At 44.2% G+C, this 21,977-nt stretch overlaps 1 protein-coding gene across 2 annotated transcripts in view; it reads right to left on the bottom strand.

Moving 5' to 3' along the window:
- LOC309561862 (flavin-containing monooxygenase 5-like) overlaps positions 1-21,977 on the bottom strand; it is a gene marked incomplete at its 5' end in the record, with an annotated part of 139,006 nt that overhangs the window by 5,883 nt on the left and 111,146 nt on the right. For both annotated transcript variants that reach the window (XM_082265927.1, XM_082265926.1), the window contains 3 exons: positions 110-182; positions 11,120-11,475; positions 15,876-16,075. In XM_082265927.1, coding sequence (XP_082122053.1) covers positions 110-182; positions 11,120-11,475; positions 15,876-16,075 — 629 coding nt within the window. The remainder of the gene's footprint in view (positions 1-109; positions 183-11,119; positions 11,476-15,875; positions 16,076-21,977) is intronic.

Raw genomic sequence — 21,977 nt, 5'->3', positions numbered from 1 at the left:
ACCTTTTGAACGCACTTTTAAGTATTTTTACCACAGAATAAATGAAAATTTTTATTTGAAAGTTTTTTTTTGTTTGGAATGTTTCAAGTATAAAACCTGAATAACTCACCGATGATCTATTTTTAATTTTTTCTTGCCGATATCAAACGCCATAGCTTCTTTGTCAGGTAGTTTCACCAAACCTGTAGAGTCAAAATAAGTGATAAAGTTATCATGCACTTCTATTATAATAAAATAACCCTTAGATTTGTATGCTGAAACCATGAGAAAGCCCTCCTAACTTTTTTACAAGGTAGTGCTATTAAGTCTCCAGTATCCGTAAATTGAAAAAACGTTAAAAGACACTATACAGCAGGGTTTCGCAACCTTTTTAGCTTGGAAGAACCCTTGGCAAAAAGTGTGAGATCTCAGGAAACCCCTGAAATTAGTCACATCTACAGCTCATGGAACATTGGTGGGATAAGCGAGCTGTTAATATACCACAAATTATTTTTAGAAATAGCATTAAGCAATAGAAACAATATTAAAACATATAGTAGCTATTTATTGTGAAATTTGTGCTTGCTTTTTCCTGTGCAGATGCTCAATTCTCGTCAAACTTGAGATAAGCAGTGTACAGGGTGTTAGCAGGGCGGTATCCAGGGGGTCATGAGGGCAAAGTACATGAGGGCAGGAGGGCATTATCCCTGAGAGCAAGGCACATTATATGGGAGCAGGACACATTATCTGGGGGCAGGGCACATTAAATGAGAGCAGGGCACATTACATGGGAGAAAGGCTCTTTACACACTTTATGTGGAAGCAGGGTCGATTTCATGGGAGCAGGGCACATTATGTGGAAGCTGGGCACTTTACATGGGAGCAGGGAACATTACATAAGTGCAGGGCACTTTAAATTTTAATGTATCTCATTGGTTGCTTTGAGCTGCCATAAACTTCTTTAACTCCTTGTAAAATATGATATTAGATAAAGAGGGATTAAAGTGATACTACAGTCTCAATGATTAAAGTAGAACTATAGGCAAAAAATGTTGTTCATTTTGGATAGAGCAGTGTTTCTCAACGATGAAAAATAAGCAAGAAGAAGTTGCATAGAAGGCTCAAACTATTTCTTTGAGCCTTCTATGCAACTTCTTCTTGCTTATTTTTCATACATGTTTTCAGTTGCTTGGCTCGCCGGTTATATACCGTTAGGTATTTGGAAGGCCATTTTTGCATTTGCTGTCACATCCTCACGCCTTAGGACCCTCAGGGCGTTTGAGTGATTTTCTGGTGGTCCTTTCCCTACCCCCTCCTCCCCATTTTTGTAGACCAGTGTTTCTCAACCTTTTTTCAAATGTGGCACCCTTACCAAATTCTGCACAATCTCGAGGCATCCCATTCTAAAATGTAAAAAAAATCCTAAATGAATAGTTTTACATAACGCAGCAACATCCATACACATGGGCCATACAACATTAGAAGTGATTTATTCCTCCACTATTGCAAACTGGTATGGGCTAGTATTCTATGGTTTCTCTTCTCCCTCAGTTTCTCTTCTTCTATTTGCTAATGTGACCCCAGTGCTGATGGAAAAGGGATGAGGAGGAATAAATAAGGTTGCTGTGCAAGCACCCATCATTCTCCTTAACCAGTAATGTCATTGGTTGTCAGGGTGCCAGTGGCTTGACCGCACAGTGCCCAGAGTTGTAATTCTACAAAGTAAGAACCTGTGGCAATTTGTCACCATTTTGCCAAGGCACGCCTGAAGAACCCAGGAGGCACACAAGGGTGCCACGGCACCCTGGTTGAAAAAGGCTGGGATAGAGTAAGAAAGGGTTATAAACCATGTCAGTTTTTTTTCTGTGTGCCATCTGTGTGCCATTGAAGAGATTCAACTTCACTTTTTGACACATAGCCAAAACAGGAACAGGCCCCCCAGGTCAGCATAACTAGTGTCCTCATTGGACGATTCCCCTTTATTACTTTTCTGGGGACAACCCAAAATGTGCCTTTTCCTTTTTACTTTCATTTTTGTTGATAATGGTAAACTGAACAAATAGTGGGGGTGTATCTTCCTAATAGGGGGCAGAGGTAGCAATTAAAACCTGACAGGTATTCTAATCCGCATGTGCCCAACACAAGGCCGCGGGCCAAATCCAGCCCCCAGGCCATTTGATGATGCCCTCGCACCTCTCCTGCAGCTGTAACACTTCCTCGTCTCTGCCCCATCTTAGTTCAATCTCTGTTTATTAATAATAATAATAATAATAAGAAATAGAGCAGAACAAGAATAAAAGGAACAAACAGATAAGTCAATCATAGTATACATCAGTAATCATCAACAGAGGCATGTCGCACAGTGAACCCTCCAGGCCTGTAGGGACTCTGCCCCCATCTTGTCACAGCCATTGGCAGCATAGGGGAGGACAGAACTCCTCCTACAGATTTTGTGCTTCTCAATGCAGCTGCAGCATGTCCTCATCTCCGCCTCCCCTGGTCTAAGCATTCAGCAGACTCTGGCAGCTGACTCCAGACTTCCTCTGGTCCTACTTCAGACCTTGTACATTCTTCTTCCCAACTTTGCCCCAAGCTTCTTCCCAGCAGCAGCACAAAGGGGGGGGGGGGGTGGGGGACTCTTGACTTTATTTGGTGGGGGGGCTCCTGACACCTGATCTAAGGGGGGGGTGGGGTGCTCTGGACATCTGGACTTACAGATAAAACAGGACCTTTAAGGGCAACCATAATGTTGATGCGGTTCATGATTAAATTACGTTTGACACTGTTCTAATCCTTCTTCACTTCAAAAAAGATTTGCCTTTAGTTATACCTTAACCACTTCCAATCTGGGCCAATACTGACATTCCTCTCCTGCATGAAAAAAACATAATTTTTTTGCTAGAAAACTTCTTATAACCCCCAAACATTATACAGTATATACTGTATATATTATTTTTATTTTTTTAAACAGAGGCCCTAGAGAATAAAAGAGTGGGTGTTGCAAATTTTTATGTCACATGATATTTGTGCAGTGACTTTTCAAACGAAAAATTTTCAGGAAAAAATACACTTTAATGAATTTTAATGCACAAAAACATAACAAATATGATATCCAATTTTGTGGTGAAAAATAAATGATGATGTTACACCGAGTAAATAGATACCAAACATGTCACACTTTAAAACTGTCCTGGCCGTGGAACAGTGGCAAACTTCGGTACCTAAAAATCCTCCCAGATGACATTTTAAAAGCCTTTCCAGGTTACCAGTTGAGAGTTACACAGGAAGTCTGGTGCTTGAATTGTTGCTCTTGCTCTGAAGTTTGCGGCGATACTGCACATGTGTGGTGCGATCGCTGTTTACATATGTGTGCTGAACTGGCGGACACATTCGCATTTGTGCCTGAGCACGGGCGGACTGGGGCAATTTAAAATTTTAGAAAAATAGTTATTTATTTTATTTGAATAAACACTTTTTTACACTCTCTTTAATTTTTTTTATCAACTTGCTATTACAAGGGATGAACAATATCCCTTGTGACAAGATAAAAAAACCTTCTGACTTTACAACTCCTTTATTGGCCAACCAGTGTCCATGATCCCTCCTCTCCCCTGCAGCAGCCCTGCTTGACACAGGGAAGCCGCATCATATGACTGGACCAGAGCGACCTGAAAAAAGTACATACATCTCTCTCAAACAGGTTAGTAAACATAGGTGTTGGGACCAGAGAGAGGGCAGTTTTAAGAGAAGTTAGGATAAATTCCTCTTTAAGGCTTTTGCTTATTAACAATCCAAAGTTTTTTGCTAAACTTGTATAAAAGTACAGCTAATGTGTTTCAGGGTTCTCACCCATCTTCAGGGATAGAAACTCCACTGGACACAGCAGATCACAAGTAAGGTACAGGGCCACAGTGATTGGTAGAAAACAATGGCTTTCATTCATGATGCCACGTACTACTATGATTGCTGTGATTGTCCACAGCAATCACATGGTATGGGGCCAATCACATTAACTGTGGCCAATCGCAGCAATCACAGTAGTAAACAATGGCATCATGAATGAAGCCAAACACAGTTAGAAATTATTTCTTTTACAAACATAATGACTGTATAACAAATCACAGTGTAAAGAAAAAAAATCCCAATCACCTCCCCAGAGAAGTGAAAAAAAAATGTAAAAAAAAAAAATATATATATATATATATATATATATATATATATATATATATATATATATATATATTTATTTGTTTTACATACTGTCACTAGAGCAAGTGCAGTGTCACCATGGGGACATTACACTGATCTGGCGGTGATCATGTACAATGTCTGGCTGCTCTAATACCACTGTTTGTCTCTGATCACTGCCACAGCAGTACAATGTCACCAGACCAGTGCTGTCAGTCAGTATCCTTAATCACTGCTACACCAGTCAGGGTTTTTTATCACCACCATACCAGTCACAGTGTCCATGGTCACCACCACACTCGTTCCAGTGTCCCTGATCACCACCACACCAGTCACAGTGCCCCTAATCACTGCCACAGCAGTCCCAGTGTCCATAGTCACTGTCAAACCAGTCATAGTGTCACTATAAGGGCTTGTTCAAATTTGCAATGCTCTCCGAAGAGCCATTCGTGTTCAGAACACTCTGCAGTGAACATCTTACAGGCAGTGAGGAGGTGCTGTATTTTCTCATCACCATCTGCTTTAACCTGTTGGACCAAGCAAAAGTGCCCCCATTTACTTTGGCGGGCATACAGGGTGTATAAATCTTGCCACAGCATCATAGCCGCAGGATATGTACACCCGCAGCCACTGCCTATGCAGCTAAAAGAGGTTGCTGTTGAGGGGCAGTCCTCCAATTAACACCACATCAGCCACAGTGTCACCAGACAAGTGTAGCTAGAATCAGTGTTCCTGATTGTCACCATGCTAGACCAGTGCAGCAAGCAACAGTTTTCCTGATCACAGCCACACCAGTCCCCATGTCAACAGACAAATGTATTCCAGCAACAGTGTTCCTTATCACCGCCACATCAGTCACAGTGTGTGTCACCACACCACACCAGTGTAAGCCAGCAACAGTGTTCATGATTGTCGCCACACCAGCCCCTAGTGTCACCAGACTAGTATAAGTCAACAGCAGTGTTCGTGATTGCTGCCAAACTAGTCCCCAGTGTCAACAGGCCAGTGTAAGCTAGCAACAGTGTTCTTGATTTCCACCACACAAGTCCCACTGTCACCAAATTAGTGCAGCCAGCAACAGTCTTCATGATCACCACCACACCAGTGCAGTGTTGCCTCTGCCTGGTGCCTGTACTAACCCTGGCCTCTTTATTAACCATGTTTCTGCCTTCTGCTGGACCATTACATTGCCTGTTTGCTGACCATGTCTCTGCCTGCTGCCCAAACAGACCCTTCTGTTTGTTTGACTGACTATGTACCCTTGAAACGCCAGTCCCAGCATCCCCTGCAGACAACTGCACTCCTTAAACTATAGGAACTTTTTCTTTCTTTCTTTCTTTCTTTCTTTCTTTCTTTCTTTCTTTCTTTCTTTCTTTCTTTCTTTCTTTCTTTCTTTCTTTCTTTCTTTCTTTCTTTCTTTCTTTCTTTCTTTCTTTCTTTCTTTCTTTCTTTCTTTCTTTCTTTCTTTCTTCAGCCTCCTGTACTTTCTGGCCAGTGAACATGGCATTCCTGTGATCAGCCACATACCAGTGGGCTAGGCTTGCTTGACTTACAGGTATGTGGACAGCTAAAGGTGTTGCTACACTAAGCTATATTCCCTGACCACTCATACAGAGGCGATCACTACAGTACATACTGTAGTTTTTGACAAAATTGGTTGTTTTGTGTGATACACAAGATACCATGGGGTTGATTGATTTAATGAAACCGGAGAGTGCAAAATCTGGTGCAGCTGTGCATGGAAGCAGTCAGCTTCTAACTTCAGTTTTTTCAATAAAGCTGAGTGAAAAAAAATGGAAGCTGATTGGTTTCTATGCAGGACTGCGTCAGATTTTACCCTCTCCAGTTTTAGTAAATCAACCCCAATGTCTGGTACATAATCAGCCCAAACTGTTAAAAAGTCCCATGCATGTGGTATTGCCATACTCGGAAGGAGCAGTAGAGTGTGTTTTGGGCTCTAATTTTAAGTATGCCTATGCTGTGTATAAAACATATTTTAATAAATTGACAATTTTATGTAAACAAATGCAATTTTCCTTTTCTTTTCCCACTTTTCAAAAACCTGGGGCAAAAAATAAGTCTTCAAAAGACTCACAATGCCTTTTAAAACTACCTAGAGGGTGGTTTCCTCTCCAGAATGTGGTTATTTTGTGGGTTTCTAATGTCCTTGGGCTCCAGGACCTCCACAAATGTGATAGGTAGTCAGGAAATTAAATGTGTAATTTATGCCCCTCAAACAGCTAAAGGTACCCCTTTGGGTTTTTGGCCCCTCTATGTGGCTAGGTTGTGAAAAATTATCACAAGTGTGGTATTGCCACACTTAGGAAGAATAGCAGAATTTGTTTTGGGGTGTAATTCTAAGTAAGCCTATGATGTATCTTATTCATTTACAACTTTGTGTAAAAAAAAAATAAAAATAAAATAACACATTTTAATTTCCTTCCCTGCATTTCCCAAAAACTTGTGGAAAAAAAGCATTTTCAAAAGACTCCCAGAAAATACCCTGGAGTTTTGTTTTCCAGAATTGGGTCATTTTGTGGGTGTTTTTCCTGTCCTGGCACTTCTGGGACTTATGATAGGTAGTCAGGAAATTAGACATGTCATTTATACTCCTTGAAAGCATTATTTATTTGCAAAATTTTAGAACAGAAACATTTTTTGTTCAAAATTGTGGTCTTTTTCCGTTTATATAGCTAAAAATAAAGTTCTTAACTGTAATGCTTTTGTTACCTGGTGCTTATGTTTATACATACTATAAGATCAATTCATAGTATTGAAGTGTTTCGTGACCATGTCATGTGTGAATATCACATTAATTCATATATAAAAACATACAGTATATCAGTGGCGGCTGGTGAAGTTTTAAAATGGTGGGGCGCAAGACCCCGCCCTTCCATTTGACCCCTCTCTTTTCTCAGAAGCCCCACCCCTTATAGACTCCACCCATTTTGTCCCCTGTATTTTGCTTGCGTGAACAAATTCTCCCAATATATCACATATTAAGGGGTCCATCAGTACTAGTATATCCCATAATAGGGAGCAGGTGCCCTATTATGGGATATACTGTGAGAGACACCCAATTATGGGATACACAGACTGAGAGTGGCACAAACCCCACAGTACAGACCCCCCCAGCACAAACCCCTCAAGCACAAACCCCACACAAACCCCTCAAGCACAAACCCCACAGTACAGGCCCCCTAGCACAAACCCCACAGTACAGACCTCCTAGCAAAAACCCCACAGTACAGGCCCCCTAGCACAAACCCCACAGTACAGGCCCCCTAGCACAAACCCCACAGTACATGCCCCCTAGCACAAACCCCACAGTACAGGCCTCCTAGCACAAACCCCACAGTACATGCCCCCTAGCACAAACCCCACAGTAAAGACCTCCTAGCACAAACCCCACAGTACAGACCTCCTAGCACAAACCCCACAGTACATGCCCTCTAGCACAAACCCCACAGTACAGACCCCCTAGCACAAACCCCACATTACAGACCTCCTAGCACAAACCCCACAGTACAGGCCCCCTAGCACAAAACCCACAGTACAGACCCCCTAGCACAAACCCCACAATACAGACCTCCTAGCATAAACCCCACAGTACAGGCCCCCTAGCACAAACCCCACAGAATAGGCCCCCTAGCACAAACCCCACAGTACAAGCCCCCTAGCACAAACCCCACAGTACAAGCCCTCTAGCACGAACCCCACAGTACAGACCTCCTAGCACAAACCTCACAGTACAGGCCCCCTAGCACAAACCCCACAGTACAGACCCCCTAGCACTAATCCCACAATACAGGCCCCCTAGCACTAATCCCACAGTACAGGCCCCCTAGCACAAACCCCACAGTACAGGCCCCCTAGCACTAATCCCACAGTACAGCCCCCCTAGCACAAACCCCACAGTACAAACCCCTAGCACTAATCCCACAGTACAGGCCCCCTAGCACAAACCCCACAGTACAGGCCCCCTAGCACTAATCCCACAGTACAGGCCCCCTAGCACAAACCCCACAGTAAAGACCCCCTAGCACTAATCCCACAGTACAGGCCCCCTAGCACCAACCCCACAGTACAGACCCCCTAGCACTAATCCCACAGTACAGGCCCCCTAGCACTAATCCCACAGTACCGGCCCCCTAGCACAAACCCCGCAGTACAGACCCCCTAGCACTAATCCCACAGTACAGGCCCCCTAGCACAAACCCCACAGTACATGCCCCCTTTCAATGCAGTGACCAGCGTACATGCCCCCTTCAATGTAGTGACCAGTATACATGCCCCCTTTCAATGCAGTGACCAGTTTACATGCCCCCTTTCAATGTAGTGACCAGTATACATGCCCCTTTCAATGTAGTGACCAGCATACATGTCCCCAATCCAGTGACCAGTGTACATGTCCCCAATGCAGAGATCAGCGTGCGTGCCTCCAATGCAGTGACCAGTGTAAATGTCCCCAATGCAGAGATCAGCGTGTGTGCCTCCAATGCAGTGACCAGTGTACATGTCCCCAATGCAGAGATCAGCGTACGTGCCTCCAATGCAGTGACCAGTGTACATGTCCCCAATGCAGAGATCAGCGTGCGTGCCTCCAATGCAGTGACTAGTGTACATGTCCCCAATGCAGAGATCAGCGTGCGTGCCTCCAATGCAGTGACCAGTGTACATGTCCCCAATGCAGAGATCAGCGTGCGTGCCTCCAATGCAGTGACCAGTGTACATGTCCCCAATGCAGAGATCAGCATGCGTGCCTCCAATGCAGTGACCAGTGTACATGTCCCCAATGCAGAGATCAGCGTGCGTGCCTCCAATGCAGTGACCAGTGTACATGTCCCCAATGCAGAGATCAGCGTGCGTGCCTCCAATGCAGTGACCAGTGTACATTTCCCCAATGCTGAGATCAGCGTGCGTGCCTCCAAAGCAGTGACCAGTATACATGTCCCCAATGCAGAGATCAGCGTGCGTGCCTCCAATGCAGTGACCAGTATATCATAAAAACCATTCAGCAACTGCTCATAATGACAAACCAGTTTAAATAGACCTTTGGGAGCCAAGTGTGCAAGCTAAATGGTATATGCATGAGCATGAAGAACTGGACTGGCATGTATAACATGTCTCTTTGCTCAGAAGTATGAGCAACTGAACAATGCATACGAATATACTGGTTTTCTGGTGCCATTAATCCAGTTTAATTTACAGCTATCTTAAAAATCAGAGTTCTTTAAAATCTCTGTATCCCTTTCTCCTGAAAATGTAAGACTTACGAAGAAGGCCCCCATAACCCTCAAAATGTGTTGCTTGCTGACAGACTTTTTATCAATAAATCAATAATGGACTTGCTTACTTCATCTGTTTTTTTATTAGATCCTCTCTGTCTCTTTTGAGGTGCGATGCGGCCCCCCCGTGCGGTGCGGGCCCCCCCGGTGCAGTGCGATGCGATGCTGCCCCCCCCCCCGGTGCGGTGCGTGCCCCCCCGGTGCAGTGCGATGCGACCCCCCGGTGCGGTGCAGCCCCCCCCGCTGCGGTGAGGGCCCCCAGGTGCGGTGCATTGCGGCCCCCCGAGGCATCACTTACCGTTACCGGAGTACTCTCTGCGAATGGCAAGGCCCGGGAACGAACTTCCTTCTGAGTCCCGACTCCGCCTCCTCCCACGCGGCTGGGCGGCTCTCGATCTCCTCTCTGAATGGAAGGTGATCGTGATGCCGGGGCGGTGCACCGCCCACACGCACACGTCTTCAGGTCCATGTCCTCCTGTGATTGGTCCAGGCTGGAGTCTGGACCAATCACAGCCCGGACATCGGCAAAGTGGGGTGTGTCGGGGCGCATCTATTGATGACCCCCCAGAACCACACCCCCGCATGCCGCTGTGGCGCACATTCGGGGTAAAGGGCCAATCACAGCGGCCCTTTAACACGGGATCAGCTGTGTCCTATAACAGCTGGCCAGAATGTAAACGCACTTGCGAGTTATCGGCATTCCTTTCTACACACTGTCACAGCATGAGGAGAAGAGAGGGCACTGATCATTAGTGTCCTGATTACCAGTACAGCCCCAACAGTGCCCATCAGTGCTACCTATTAGTGTCCATCAATGCTGCCAAAGAGTGCCCATAAGTGCCAGCTATCAATGTCACCTCATCAGTGCTGCATATCAGTACCCAACAGTTCTGCCTATCAGCGCCCATCAGTGCCACCTATCAGTGCCCATTAGTGCCATCAGTGCCGCCTATTAGTGCCCTTTAGTGCTGCCCATCAGTGCTGCATATCAGTGCCCATCAGTGCCGTATATCGGTGCAGCCTCATCAGTGCTGCTTATCAGTGCAGCCTCATCAGTTCCATATCATCAGTGCCCACCAGTGCAGCCTATCAGTGCCCATCAGTGCCGCCTCATCACTGCAGCCTGTCAGTACCGCCTATTAGTGGCCATCAGTTCAACCTCATCAACACATATCAGTGAGGAGAAAAATGACCTGTTTACAAAATTTTATAGCAGAAACCAAGAAAAACTTTTTTTTTTTAAATATTTGGTTGTTTGTTTAGCAAAATATAAAAAAAAACTAGTGGTGAATAGAATTTTAAAAATTCATATGAGTACAGTACTGCATGACTGCCAAATTGTCATTTAAAGTGCGACAGCACCGAAAGCTGAAAATTGTCCTGGGCAGAAAGGGGGTGAAAGTGCCCTGTAGGCAAGTGGTTAAAAGAAGGTGGTCAACAATATCAGCTCCCTCTCATATGAAAGGGTACATTAGGAGGATCCCAAAGTACTCAGGACAGGAATATACAAAAGCATGTGCAAGAATCTTGCAACTCAAGCTTTTAGAAACATACGGTAATCACTTTTTTATCATGCCAAGATCACTTTGGTTAGTGGTTTGTATGCCATTTCTACACTGGTAATAATTATTCAAAGCATTAAATCACTGTTTTCTTTGGTGTACCTTTGAAAACTCGAGTTGCTAAACGACACTGAAGTTCAGAAATTGGTATAATGGATCCAATCGGCTGAATAAGTCCTACCACTGCTAGCGTGTACTTCTCCAAGTGATAAGGAAACATGTACTTGTATAGGTAGACCTTGTTGCTGTTAACACGGAGCACTGTATGATCACAGAACGGGAAAGAGATACTATATCCTGTAGCAAATATGACAGCATCAATGTTTTTCTCTACTGTTCCATCTTCAAATATGACATCAGTGCTTGTAAACTCTTTCACATTGGGTCTAATCTGAATATAGCCTGAGACAATTCGATTAGGGAGCTCATCATTGACAGTTGGATGCTGACCACTGAATCTGAAGAAGAATAAATAAAAAAATGAATAAGGACAATAAATACATTTAACACACAACTGATATTGTTTCCCTATGTAATATGAAAGATAGTTAGATTTTTTCACTGCAGTAAAAGATTTGTATTTAATTTACAATTGTCAGAGGTAGTTGATAAAAGAGGACCTCAAAAGGCAAGTAATAGGTGGGATTTCACCGCAAAGCGACAGTTCTACATGTTAGGCCAACCCAAACATTATAGCTCTATGCTTTCTTTATAAGGGATATGCACTCATGGAGACAGTGTTCCAAATCTGGAGAAAACACGGGGAGCTGCTATTTTGTAGAATCTATATTGAGAATGAACTGCCATGAGTACAGGTTGTATAGTTTGATTTGGTGGGATGTTAGGGCCTTTTCACACTGATGTGTTTTTGCTGAGCTTTTACACTGCTAAAAGTACAAGAAAAATGCAATAAAAATATTTCCATTGAACTCCATGGCACCAGCTGCACATAACTAGGTGGCCTCTCGGGGGCGGGGCTTTGGCACGGAGCTGGCGCATATTTGCGTGCATTAGTGCAAACAGCACTGTGCCAAGAGCACACGCCCTGCATGCTCCCAGCACAGTTACTGGAACTTGATGGAAAATCTTGCAGCGATTAGGAACGTTCTGATCATGTGACCGCTGTGACAGCCAATCACAGTGGTCACATGACCTTAAGCCCTACCTCCCGACATGTAAAACCTCTTAAAGGCCATCACCCGCCGGCTCCAAGGGGTTAAATCCTGTGGAGCTATTCAGACAAGTGTGCTGTGGGTGCAGTACATTTTGGAAAGTCCTGCATGCTGCATCTTTAGTGCCTTGTTTAAAAAGCGCTCCAAAAACGCACCTCCCATTGAAATCAATAGTAAATGTAACAACAAGCATCAAAAACACACCGCAGTTGCAAAGCACGTGTGTGAGGAGATTAGGGTAACAGCTAGTTACCTATTACAGTTCGCACCTAAACACACTGATCCCCCCCCCCCAATAAAGAGGACCTGTCACTAGCCCATCAAAGTACCTGTCACTAGCCCATGCCAGTACCTGTCACCAGCCCATCAGAGTACCCGAGTACCTGTCACCAGCCCATCGGGTACTTTGATGACAGGTACTCGGGTACTCTGAGTACCTGTCATCAGAGTACCCGAGTACCTGTCATTGGGGTACCCAAGTACCTGTCATCTGAGTACCCGAGTACCTGTCATCGGAGTACCTAAGTACCTGTCACCAGCCCATCAGAGTACCCGAGTACCTCTCTGTATCCCATCAGAGTACCCAAGTACCTATCTCCAGCCCAGAGTACACGAGTACCTGTCTCCAGCCCAGAGTGCCCGAGTAATTGTCTCCAGCCCATCAGAGTACCCAAGTACCTCTCTGCAGCCCATCAGAGTACCCGAGAACATGTCATCAGCATACCCAAGTACCTGTCACCAGCCCATCAGAGTATCTAAGTAACTGTTATCAGAGTACCCGAGTACTTGTCACCAGCCCATCACAGTACCTGAGTACCTGTCATCAGAGTACCCAAGTACCTGTCTCTAGCCCTTCAGAGTTCCTATCTGCAGCCCATCAGAGTACCTGAGTACCTGTCTCCAGCCCATCAGGGTATCAGAGTACCTATCTGCAGCCAAATAGAGCACCTGAGTACCTGTCTCCTGCCCAAAAAAAGGATAAAAAATTTGATTGGTTACAGTGTTGCATGACTGAGTAATTTTCATTCAAAGTGTGAGAGCGCTGAAAGCTGAAAATTAGTCTGGGCAGGAAGGGGGTGTAACTGCCCTGTATGGAAGTGGTTAATGAGTGAAATAATTATTTGACCCCTTAGCAAAACATGACTTAGTACTTGGTGGCAAAACTCTTGTTGGCAATCACAGTGGTCAGACTTTCTTGTAGTTGGCCACCAGGTTAACACACATCTCAGGAGGGATTTTGTCCCACTCCTCTTTGCATATCCTCTCCAAGTCATAAAGGTTTTGAGGCTGACGTTTGTTAATTCAAACCTTCATCTCCCTCCACATATTTTCTATGGGATTAAGGTCCGGAGACTGGCTAGGCCACTCCAGGACCTTAACCACTTAAGCCCCGGAGGATTTGGCTGCTAAAGGACCAGGGTTTTTTTTGCGATTTTTTACTGCGTGACTTTAACGGACAATTGCGCGGTCGTGCAACGCTGTACCTAAACGAATTTGACGTCCTTTTTTTCCCACAAACAGAGCTTTCTTTTGGTGGTATTTGATCACCTGTGCGATTTTTTGATCACGCGCTATAAACAAAAAAAGAGCGTAAATTTTGCAAAAATAACAATATTTTTCACATTTTTTTATATGAAATTCCCCAAAAAAAATGTAAAAATCAAAATTTTTTAACATTTTTCGGCCAATTTGTTTTATGCTACCTATGTTTGGTAAAAAAAATCGCAAAAAACGTATTTTGATTGGTTTGCGCAAAAGTTATCGCGTTTACTAACAAAGGGAAAGATTTTTGTCATTTTTGGTGTTTTTTTTTTAACGCGTAATGGCGGCGATCTGCGATTTTTTTTCAGTACTGCGACATTGCGGCGGACAGATCGGACCCTTGACTGACATTTTTGACACTTTTGGGGGTACCAGTGACATTACTGCAGTAATCAGTGCTATACATATGCACTGTTACTGCAAAAATGACACTGGCAGGGAAGGGGTTAACTTTATTGGACAGGGAGGGGTTAAGTGTGTCCTAGGGGCGTGATTCTAACTGTGCAGGGACATTCCTATTGGTGTAAAAGCAAAGATCAACCGTTCTACATAGTAGAACGGACAGATCTTCACTTTTACACAGGGAGAACTGACAGGCAGCTTGTTTACACAAGCCGCTCTGTCTTTCTCCCTTCACAGGAGCGATCGCAGTGTGACTGGCGGACATCGAGTCCGCCGGTCACACGCACTGACTTGTCTGTGAACGAGCCGCGGCGGGCGCGCACCTCGGCGGGCGCGCGCCCGCCCGCAATAGGCTCGCAAGTCAGTGACAGGCGAGTGACGTACCGATACGTCACTCTGCCTGGCCGGGGCTGACCTCCGCAGTATATAGTCGTGCGGCGGTCGGCAACCGGTTAATGTTCTTCATCTTGAGCCACTTCTTTGTTTCCTTGGCCGTGTAATTTGGGTCATTGTTTTGCTGGAATACCCATCCACAACCCATTTTCAATGCCCTGCCTGAGGGAAGGAGGTTCTAACCCAAGATGTGACGGTACATGGCCCCGTCCATTGTCCTTTTGATGCAGTGAAGTTGTCCTGTCCCCTTAGCAGATAAACACCCCCAAAGCATAATGTTTCCACCTCCATGTTTGACGTGACGTTGGTGTTCTTGGGGTCATTGGCAACATTCCTCCTCCTCCATCTAAACACAGTGAGTTGAGTTGATGCCAAAGAGCTTGATTTTGGTCTCATCTGACCACTTTCACCAAGTTCTCCTATGAATCATTTAGATATGCATTAGCAAACTTCAGACAAGCTTGTACATGTGCTTTCTTAAGCAGGGGGACCTTGCGGGCACTGTAGGATTTCAGTACTTCACGGCATAGTGTGTTATCAATTGTTTTCTTGGTGACCCAGCTGCCTTGAGATCATTGACAAGATTCTCCTGTGTAGTTCTGAGCTGATTCCTTACCATTCTCATGATCATTGAAACTCCACGAGATGAAATCTTGTATGAAGCCCCAGACCGAGGGAGATTGACAGTTAATTTATGTTTCTTCCATTTGCAAATAATCGCACCATTTCTTGTCACCCTCTCACCAAGCTGCTTGGCGATGGTCTTGTAGCCCATTCCAGCCTTGTGTAAATCCTTAATCTTGTCCCTGATATCCTTGGACAGCTTTTTGGTCTTGGCCATGGTGGAGATAATGGATTCTGACTGATTGATTGCTTCTGTGGACAGGTGTATTTTATACAGGTAACAAGCTGATATTAGGAGCACTCCCTTTAGGATAGTGCTCCTAATTGCAGCATGTTACCTGTATAGAAGACACCTGGGAGCCAGAAATCTTTCTGATTGTTAGGGGGAACAAATACTTATTTAATTAATTAAAATGCAAATCAATTTATTAATTTTTTGAAATGCATTTTTCTAGATATTTTTGTTGTTATTCCGACTTTCACTGTTAAAATAAACCTACCATCAAAATTATAGACTGATCATTTCTTTGTCAGTGGGCAAACGTACAAAATCAGCAGGAGATCATGAACAGATGTAATTATCATCCAACTACACTTCTCAACCTTGCCACTCAGCATCTTCCACATGAAGTATTATAAATAAATTTATGCTTACATGAAGAAAGGAATTTTTCCCAAAATTTGATAGATAGAATTGCTTTCCTTCCATATTGCACACATCTTACCTATGTTGGGGCAGAAGGCCATAGTTACAATGATTAAATCTACTGTTGAGTGCTGATTCTACCATATAGTTGGTCACAGAAGAAGGCAAGATTTTTCTCATCAAAGTTTGAAAACGTGATATGTTTGCAATATCCCTAGGATAGCCATTCTTAGCAACACGGTGTGTAACCCAGGCACCTCTTCTTGTACTAAGGAACACCTATAAATTAAATCAAATGAATCTATATTATTCGTTTTTATTAAATAAATGAACACAAATAATTTGTGAGTTAAATCAAATGATTACTATATGAAATATACCCTTTTACTAATACAATTCATGCATAACTTGTGACAAAGAGGCCAGAACAGAGCTTAATATAGTCATTATACAACACAAAATGTCCTTCTAGTTGGTGATTTAAAGTGATAAAAGCAATAATCAGGAAGAAAACAATGAGAAAAACATCATCTTGAGCCTCCCAATTGGTTGACAATTAATGGGACAGACAAAACAGGTAGAGAAAAGTCACAGTATGCCCACATATGCAACTGGGTCACAGAAGCTAGGCTTAGTTGGAAAGGATCTCCTAGAATGAAGTCCAGTCTTGTTCATCCAACAAATTTTCAAAAAATTGCATACTGACACTAAACATCTCCTTAAGTCTTATGTTGCATATGCACCACGCTGTCTGTGTCAATAGATGCAGAAGTGAGCCCGTGCATGTGTCTCCATAAAACACGCCTTTCTATGGGGGCACTCACCAAAGAGGAGGAGCAAGGTGTACCAGAAGGGTACCATTGCACAGAGCAAGTAAGTATGACATGTATAATATTTTCTTCAAAAAATGCTTGAATCAGTTTACTCTGCAATCTCTGTAAGCTCCAAATGCTCCCTAGGTGGATGATGCATCTAAATTCAGAATATATAAGGAGGATACTACACAGATTGGCACTAAATGAACCTCAGGTGACGTTCACAAGCACAACAATGTTGCAATGGGAACTTTGAAATCATTATAAATGCTTGATTTTTAAAATAAAATACCAAATATGTCATACACCCATGGTTCTGCACAGAGTAGCCTGGATTATTTTATTCATTGGTCATCTGCCAGCACTCCTGGTTCCTCCCCTCTCCCTAGCAAGCCACTTGCTATGGAGGCGCTCGTGCATGCTCACTCCCGAGCCCCACTCTATGTATCCATTGTCATACAGAATGCGACTCAGTCCCGCCCCCTGCTGCCCCCTCACTGGCTGTGATTGACAGCAGCAGGAGTCACTAACTCCTGCTGTTGTCTCTGAGCCAAAAAGGAGACCTCTGCTCTTATGCACATGGCTGGATTGAGATCGGGCTCAGGTAAATATAAGGTGGGGCTGCATGCAGAAGGTGTTTTATTGTAATGCAGAGAATGTGTTAAGTTAAAAAAAACTTTCACCTTTAGAACCACATTAAAGCATATCTAAGCCCAAGAACAAATACGTAACATACCAGATACTAGTCCTAAGATTTGGTGGCTGCATTTGTTTTCACTTATCTGGATTTTGACCCTTTATTTTAATCTTGTGATTTTGCCAGTAATACAGATTCTGTCTGAGGGCTCCATCACTGTACTCATTTATCTATTGCTACTGTACCTATAGACAAACAGCGTTGTGACCCTAAGATAAAAAAGTTTGTTAGGACTACATAACGCCTCCCCTTCTCTGTTTTCCATGGTGGGGGTGTGTTTTGTAGTCTAACAAAATTTCCTGATAGCATTTTGCACTTATACAGATAAGAAAAATGGTTTCAATGGTATAGTCAGCAGGCAAAAAGTGAGCAAATAAGAAAAGCTCTTTGTTGGTGTTTATATATATATATATATATATATATATATATATATATATATATATATATTAGAGATCGACCGATTATCGGCAACACCAATATATCGAGGGCCGATATGCACTTTCCCCAATATATCGGAATCGGCCCCGGTGGTTACTGATATCGCCGATATTGCTGTGACGTCATTGCGTATGTTGCGCCACGCGCCTCCGCGCATTGGGGGTCTGGGACAGCTTCTGCGGCCTTCTTAGGCCACCTCCCTCAGCCTCGTTTGGAGTCTCACATGTGCGCACACAGTGTGTTTTACACTAGCCGCGGAGTCTCTGCATGCAGTGCAGTCGGAACAGTTAGTGATTTCTTAAGTTCTTATCGAATTACAGTACAGTGACCAGTCACAGACACAGTGCACATTGTGTAACGCAGCTGCGGTGGCCACTCACCCACAGGCCTGTACCAGCCAGCCAGCCACAGGCCCTGCCTGACTGTACCAGCTAGCCAGCCACTACACAGTCTGCCAGCCAGCCAGCCACCCACCCACCACAGGGTGCCAGCCAGCCAGCAACAAAGGGTGGCAGCCAGCCAGTCACCAAAGGGTGCCAGTCAGCCACCCACCAAAGGGTGGCAGCCAGCCAGCCAACAAAAGGTGCCAGCCAGCCACAAAAGGGTGCCAGTCGGCCACCCACCAAAGGGTACCAGCCAGCCACCCACCAAAGGGTGTCAGCCAACCACCCACCACAGAGTGCCATTCAGCCAGCCACCAAAGGGTGCCAGTCAGCCACCCACCACAGGGTGCCAGCCACACCCACTCACCCATCACAGGGTGCCAGCCAGCCAACCACCACAGGGTGCCAGCCAGCCACCAAAGGGTGCCAGCCAGCCACCCACCACAGGGTGCCAGCCAGCCACCAAAGGGTGCCCGCCAGCCACCCACCGAAGGGTGTCAGCCAGCCAGCCACCCGCGAAAGGGTGCCAGTCCCTCATCACCACAGGGTGTCAGCCAGCCATTTTTTTTAATATATTCATTAGTGTCTTTCAAGTTTCAATGAAGATGGATGGAGATAGAAACATTTAAAGTGTGGTCTGGGACTATTTCTCTTCTCTATCTCCAGTAAAATCAGCAGCACTGTGCAACACTTGCAAAAGCAATGTAAGCATGGGATCAATAACTGCAAAAACCAAAAATACGTCTACTCTTTGGGCCCCTCTAAGAGTTCATCATGTTGAATTGTATCATGCAGCACAGAAAAAACAAAATTAATCACAAGGTGAAACATCACTATCCCAGGCAACAATAACAGATATGTTTCAGAAAAAAAACAGGTGGCTAAAATCGAATGGAAGATCCCAACTGCTGGACAGAGTAATCACAGAGATGATGGTCACTGATAACCAGCCATTTACAATAGTGTCTGACTCTGTATTTAAGCGGTTGAAGTCCATACTTGAGCCAAGGTACACACTGAAGAGTGACAAATTTTATCGAACTGAAATGCTGGAAAAGATTCACCAAAAGGCAGTTGAGAAAGTAAAGGCTATGCTGCAACCAGAAAATGCTGGCAACTCACTCTCATTCATGACTGACTGTTGGTCAGGACAAACAGAATCACTAATGAGTCTTACATGCCACTTCATTGACAGCGGATGGACAAGAAGGCATTTGGTGTTGAACACAAAAGTGATGCAAGGATCGCACACTGGGGAGTACATTAGAGAAATGTTTCTAGGCATGCTAGAAGAATGGGGAATCACCAAAGACCGAGTGATGCTTGTGCTGCGAGACAGCAGAGCGAACATGGTTAAAGGTATGAGACTTGCCGAAGTGTCAGACCTCAGTTGCATAGCACACACCCTCCAACTTGTGGTAAATGATGGTCTGTCAAACCAGAAAGCTTTGTTCGACATAATTAGCATGATGAAGAAGTGTGCAGGCCATTGCCACCATTCTATACTTGCCAAGAAGCGACTGAGGTGCATTCAGGAAGAACTTGGCCTACCCAAAAACAACTTGATAAAGGCTGTTCCAACACGATGGAACTCCACGCTACACATGTTGCAAATGTTGCTGGAGCAGAACCGAGCTCTCACCATATACAGGTCCTTCTCAAAAAATTAGCATATTGTGATAAAGTTCATTATTTTTTGTAATGTACTGATAAACATCAGACTTTCATATATTTTAGATTCATTACACACAACTGAAGTAGTGCAAGCCTTTTATTGTTTTAATATTTGATGATTTTGGCATACAGCTCATGAAAAACCAAAATTCCTATCTCAAAAAATTAGCATATTTCATCCGACCAATAAAAAAAAAGTGTTTTTAATACAAAAAAAGTCAACCTTCAAATAATTATGTTCAGTTATGCACTCAATACTTGGTCGGGAATCCTTTTGCAGAAATTACTGCTTCAATGGGGCGTGGCATGGAGGCAATCAGCCTGTGGCACTGCTGAGGTGTTATGGAGGCCCAGGATGCTTCGATAGCAGCCTTGAGCTCATCCAGAGTGTTGGGTCTTGCGTCTCTCAACTTTCTCTTCACAACATCCCACAGATTCTCTATGGGGTTCAGGTCAGGAGAGTTGGCAGGCCAATTGAGCACAGTAATACCATGGTCAGTAAACCATTTACCATTGGTTTTGGCACTGTGAGCAGGTGCCAGGTCGTGCTGAAAAATGAAATCTTCATCTCCATAAAGCTTTTCAGCAGATGGAAGCATGAAGTGCTCCAAAATCTCCTGATATCTAGCTGCATTGACCCTGCCCTTGATAAAACACAGTGGACCAACACCAGCAGCTGACATGGCACCCCAGACCATCACTGACTGTGGGTACTTGACACTGGACTTCAGGCATTTTGGCATTTCCCTCTCCCCAGTCTTCCTCCAGACTCTGGCACCTTGATTTCCGAATGACATGCAAAATTTGCTTTCATCCGAAAAAAGTACTTTGGACCACTGAGCAACAGTCCAGTGCTGCTTCTCTGTAGCCCAGGTCAGGCGCTTCTGCCGCTGTTTCTGGTTCAAAAGTGGCTTGACCTGGGGAATGCGGCACCTGTAGCCCATTTCCTGCACATGCCTGTACACGGTGGCTCTAGATGTTTCTACTCCAGACTCAGTCCACTGCTTCCGCAGTTCCCCCAAGGTCTGGAATCGGTCCTTCTCCACAATCTTCCTCAGGGTCCGGTCACCTCTTCTCGTTGTGCAGCGTTTTCTGCAACACTTTTCACTTTTTCCTTCCCACAGACTTCCCACTGAGGTGCCTTGATACAGCACTCTGGGAACAGCCATGATTGCGGTTTTGAGTAATGAACCAGGCTGGGAGTTTTTAAAAGCCTCAGGAATCTTTTGCAGGTGTTTAGAGTTAATTAGTTGATTCAGATGATTGGGTTAATAGCTCGTTTAAAGAACCTTTTCATGATATGCTAATTTTTTGAGATAGGAATTTTGGTTTTTCATGAGCTGTATGCCAAAATCATCAAATATTAAAACAATAAAAGGCTTGCACTACTTCAGTTGTGTGTAATGAATCTAAAATATATGAAAGTCTAATGTTTATCAGTACATTACAAAAAATAATGAACTTTATCACAATATGCTAATTTTTTTAGAAGGACCTGTATTCTGGTGAATATGGACTTGGAGGACATTCTTGTCCTATTGCTGATCAGTGGGACATAGTAGCCAACATCATTGAGACCCTCCTACCCATTGAGGAAGTGACACTAGAGGTGAGTCATTATGACTCATCTGTGTCCTCTGTCATCCCATGTGTGAGAGTGCTAAAGATGCTTCTTCAACAGAATGAAGGACCCAACACAAGTGGCATTAAAGCATGTAGGCAGGCCATGAGGGACAGCCTCGCCAAAGTTTTGAGAAGTATGAGAAGAATAAAAATGTGCTTGCATGTCTTTTTGATCCTCAATGCAAGAACCATCTTTTCTCTTCTGATGATGTATTGGCCAAGGCAAAAAAATGGCTGAGAGAAGATATTCAACAGGAGGTGCAGGAGGTTCCTGATGAAAAGAAAAGTCAAGAAGAGAAGGTTTCTGATTAGTGTTGAGCGAACACGGACTGTATTATTCGTGTACGTACCGAATAATTGGATTTTTGTTACCCGAACACAGACCCGAAAACTTTACTGTATGTTTGGGTAAAAATCCGTGTTCGGTCATTTTATTTCCGGGTTTGTATGTATTGGCGCGCTTTTAATGGCGGGCTTTCAACAGCCAATCTACAAGCGTCTAACTGGTGTGCCTTAAGCCATCCCAGCCATGCCTACAAATGTATTAGTAG

This window comes from Pelophylax lessonae, assembly GCF_965119305.1.
Source record: "Pelophylax lessonae genome assembly, chromosome: 8".
NCBI lineage: Eukaryota > Metazoa > Chordata > Amphibia > Anura > Ranidae > Pelophylax > Pelophylax lessonae.
This window is presented reverse-complemented; position numbering and strand designations above follow the sequence as displayed.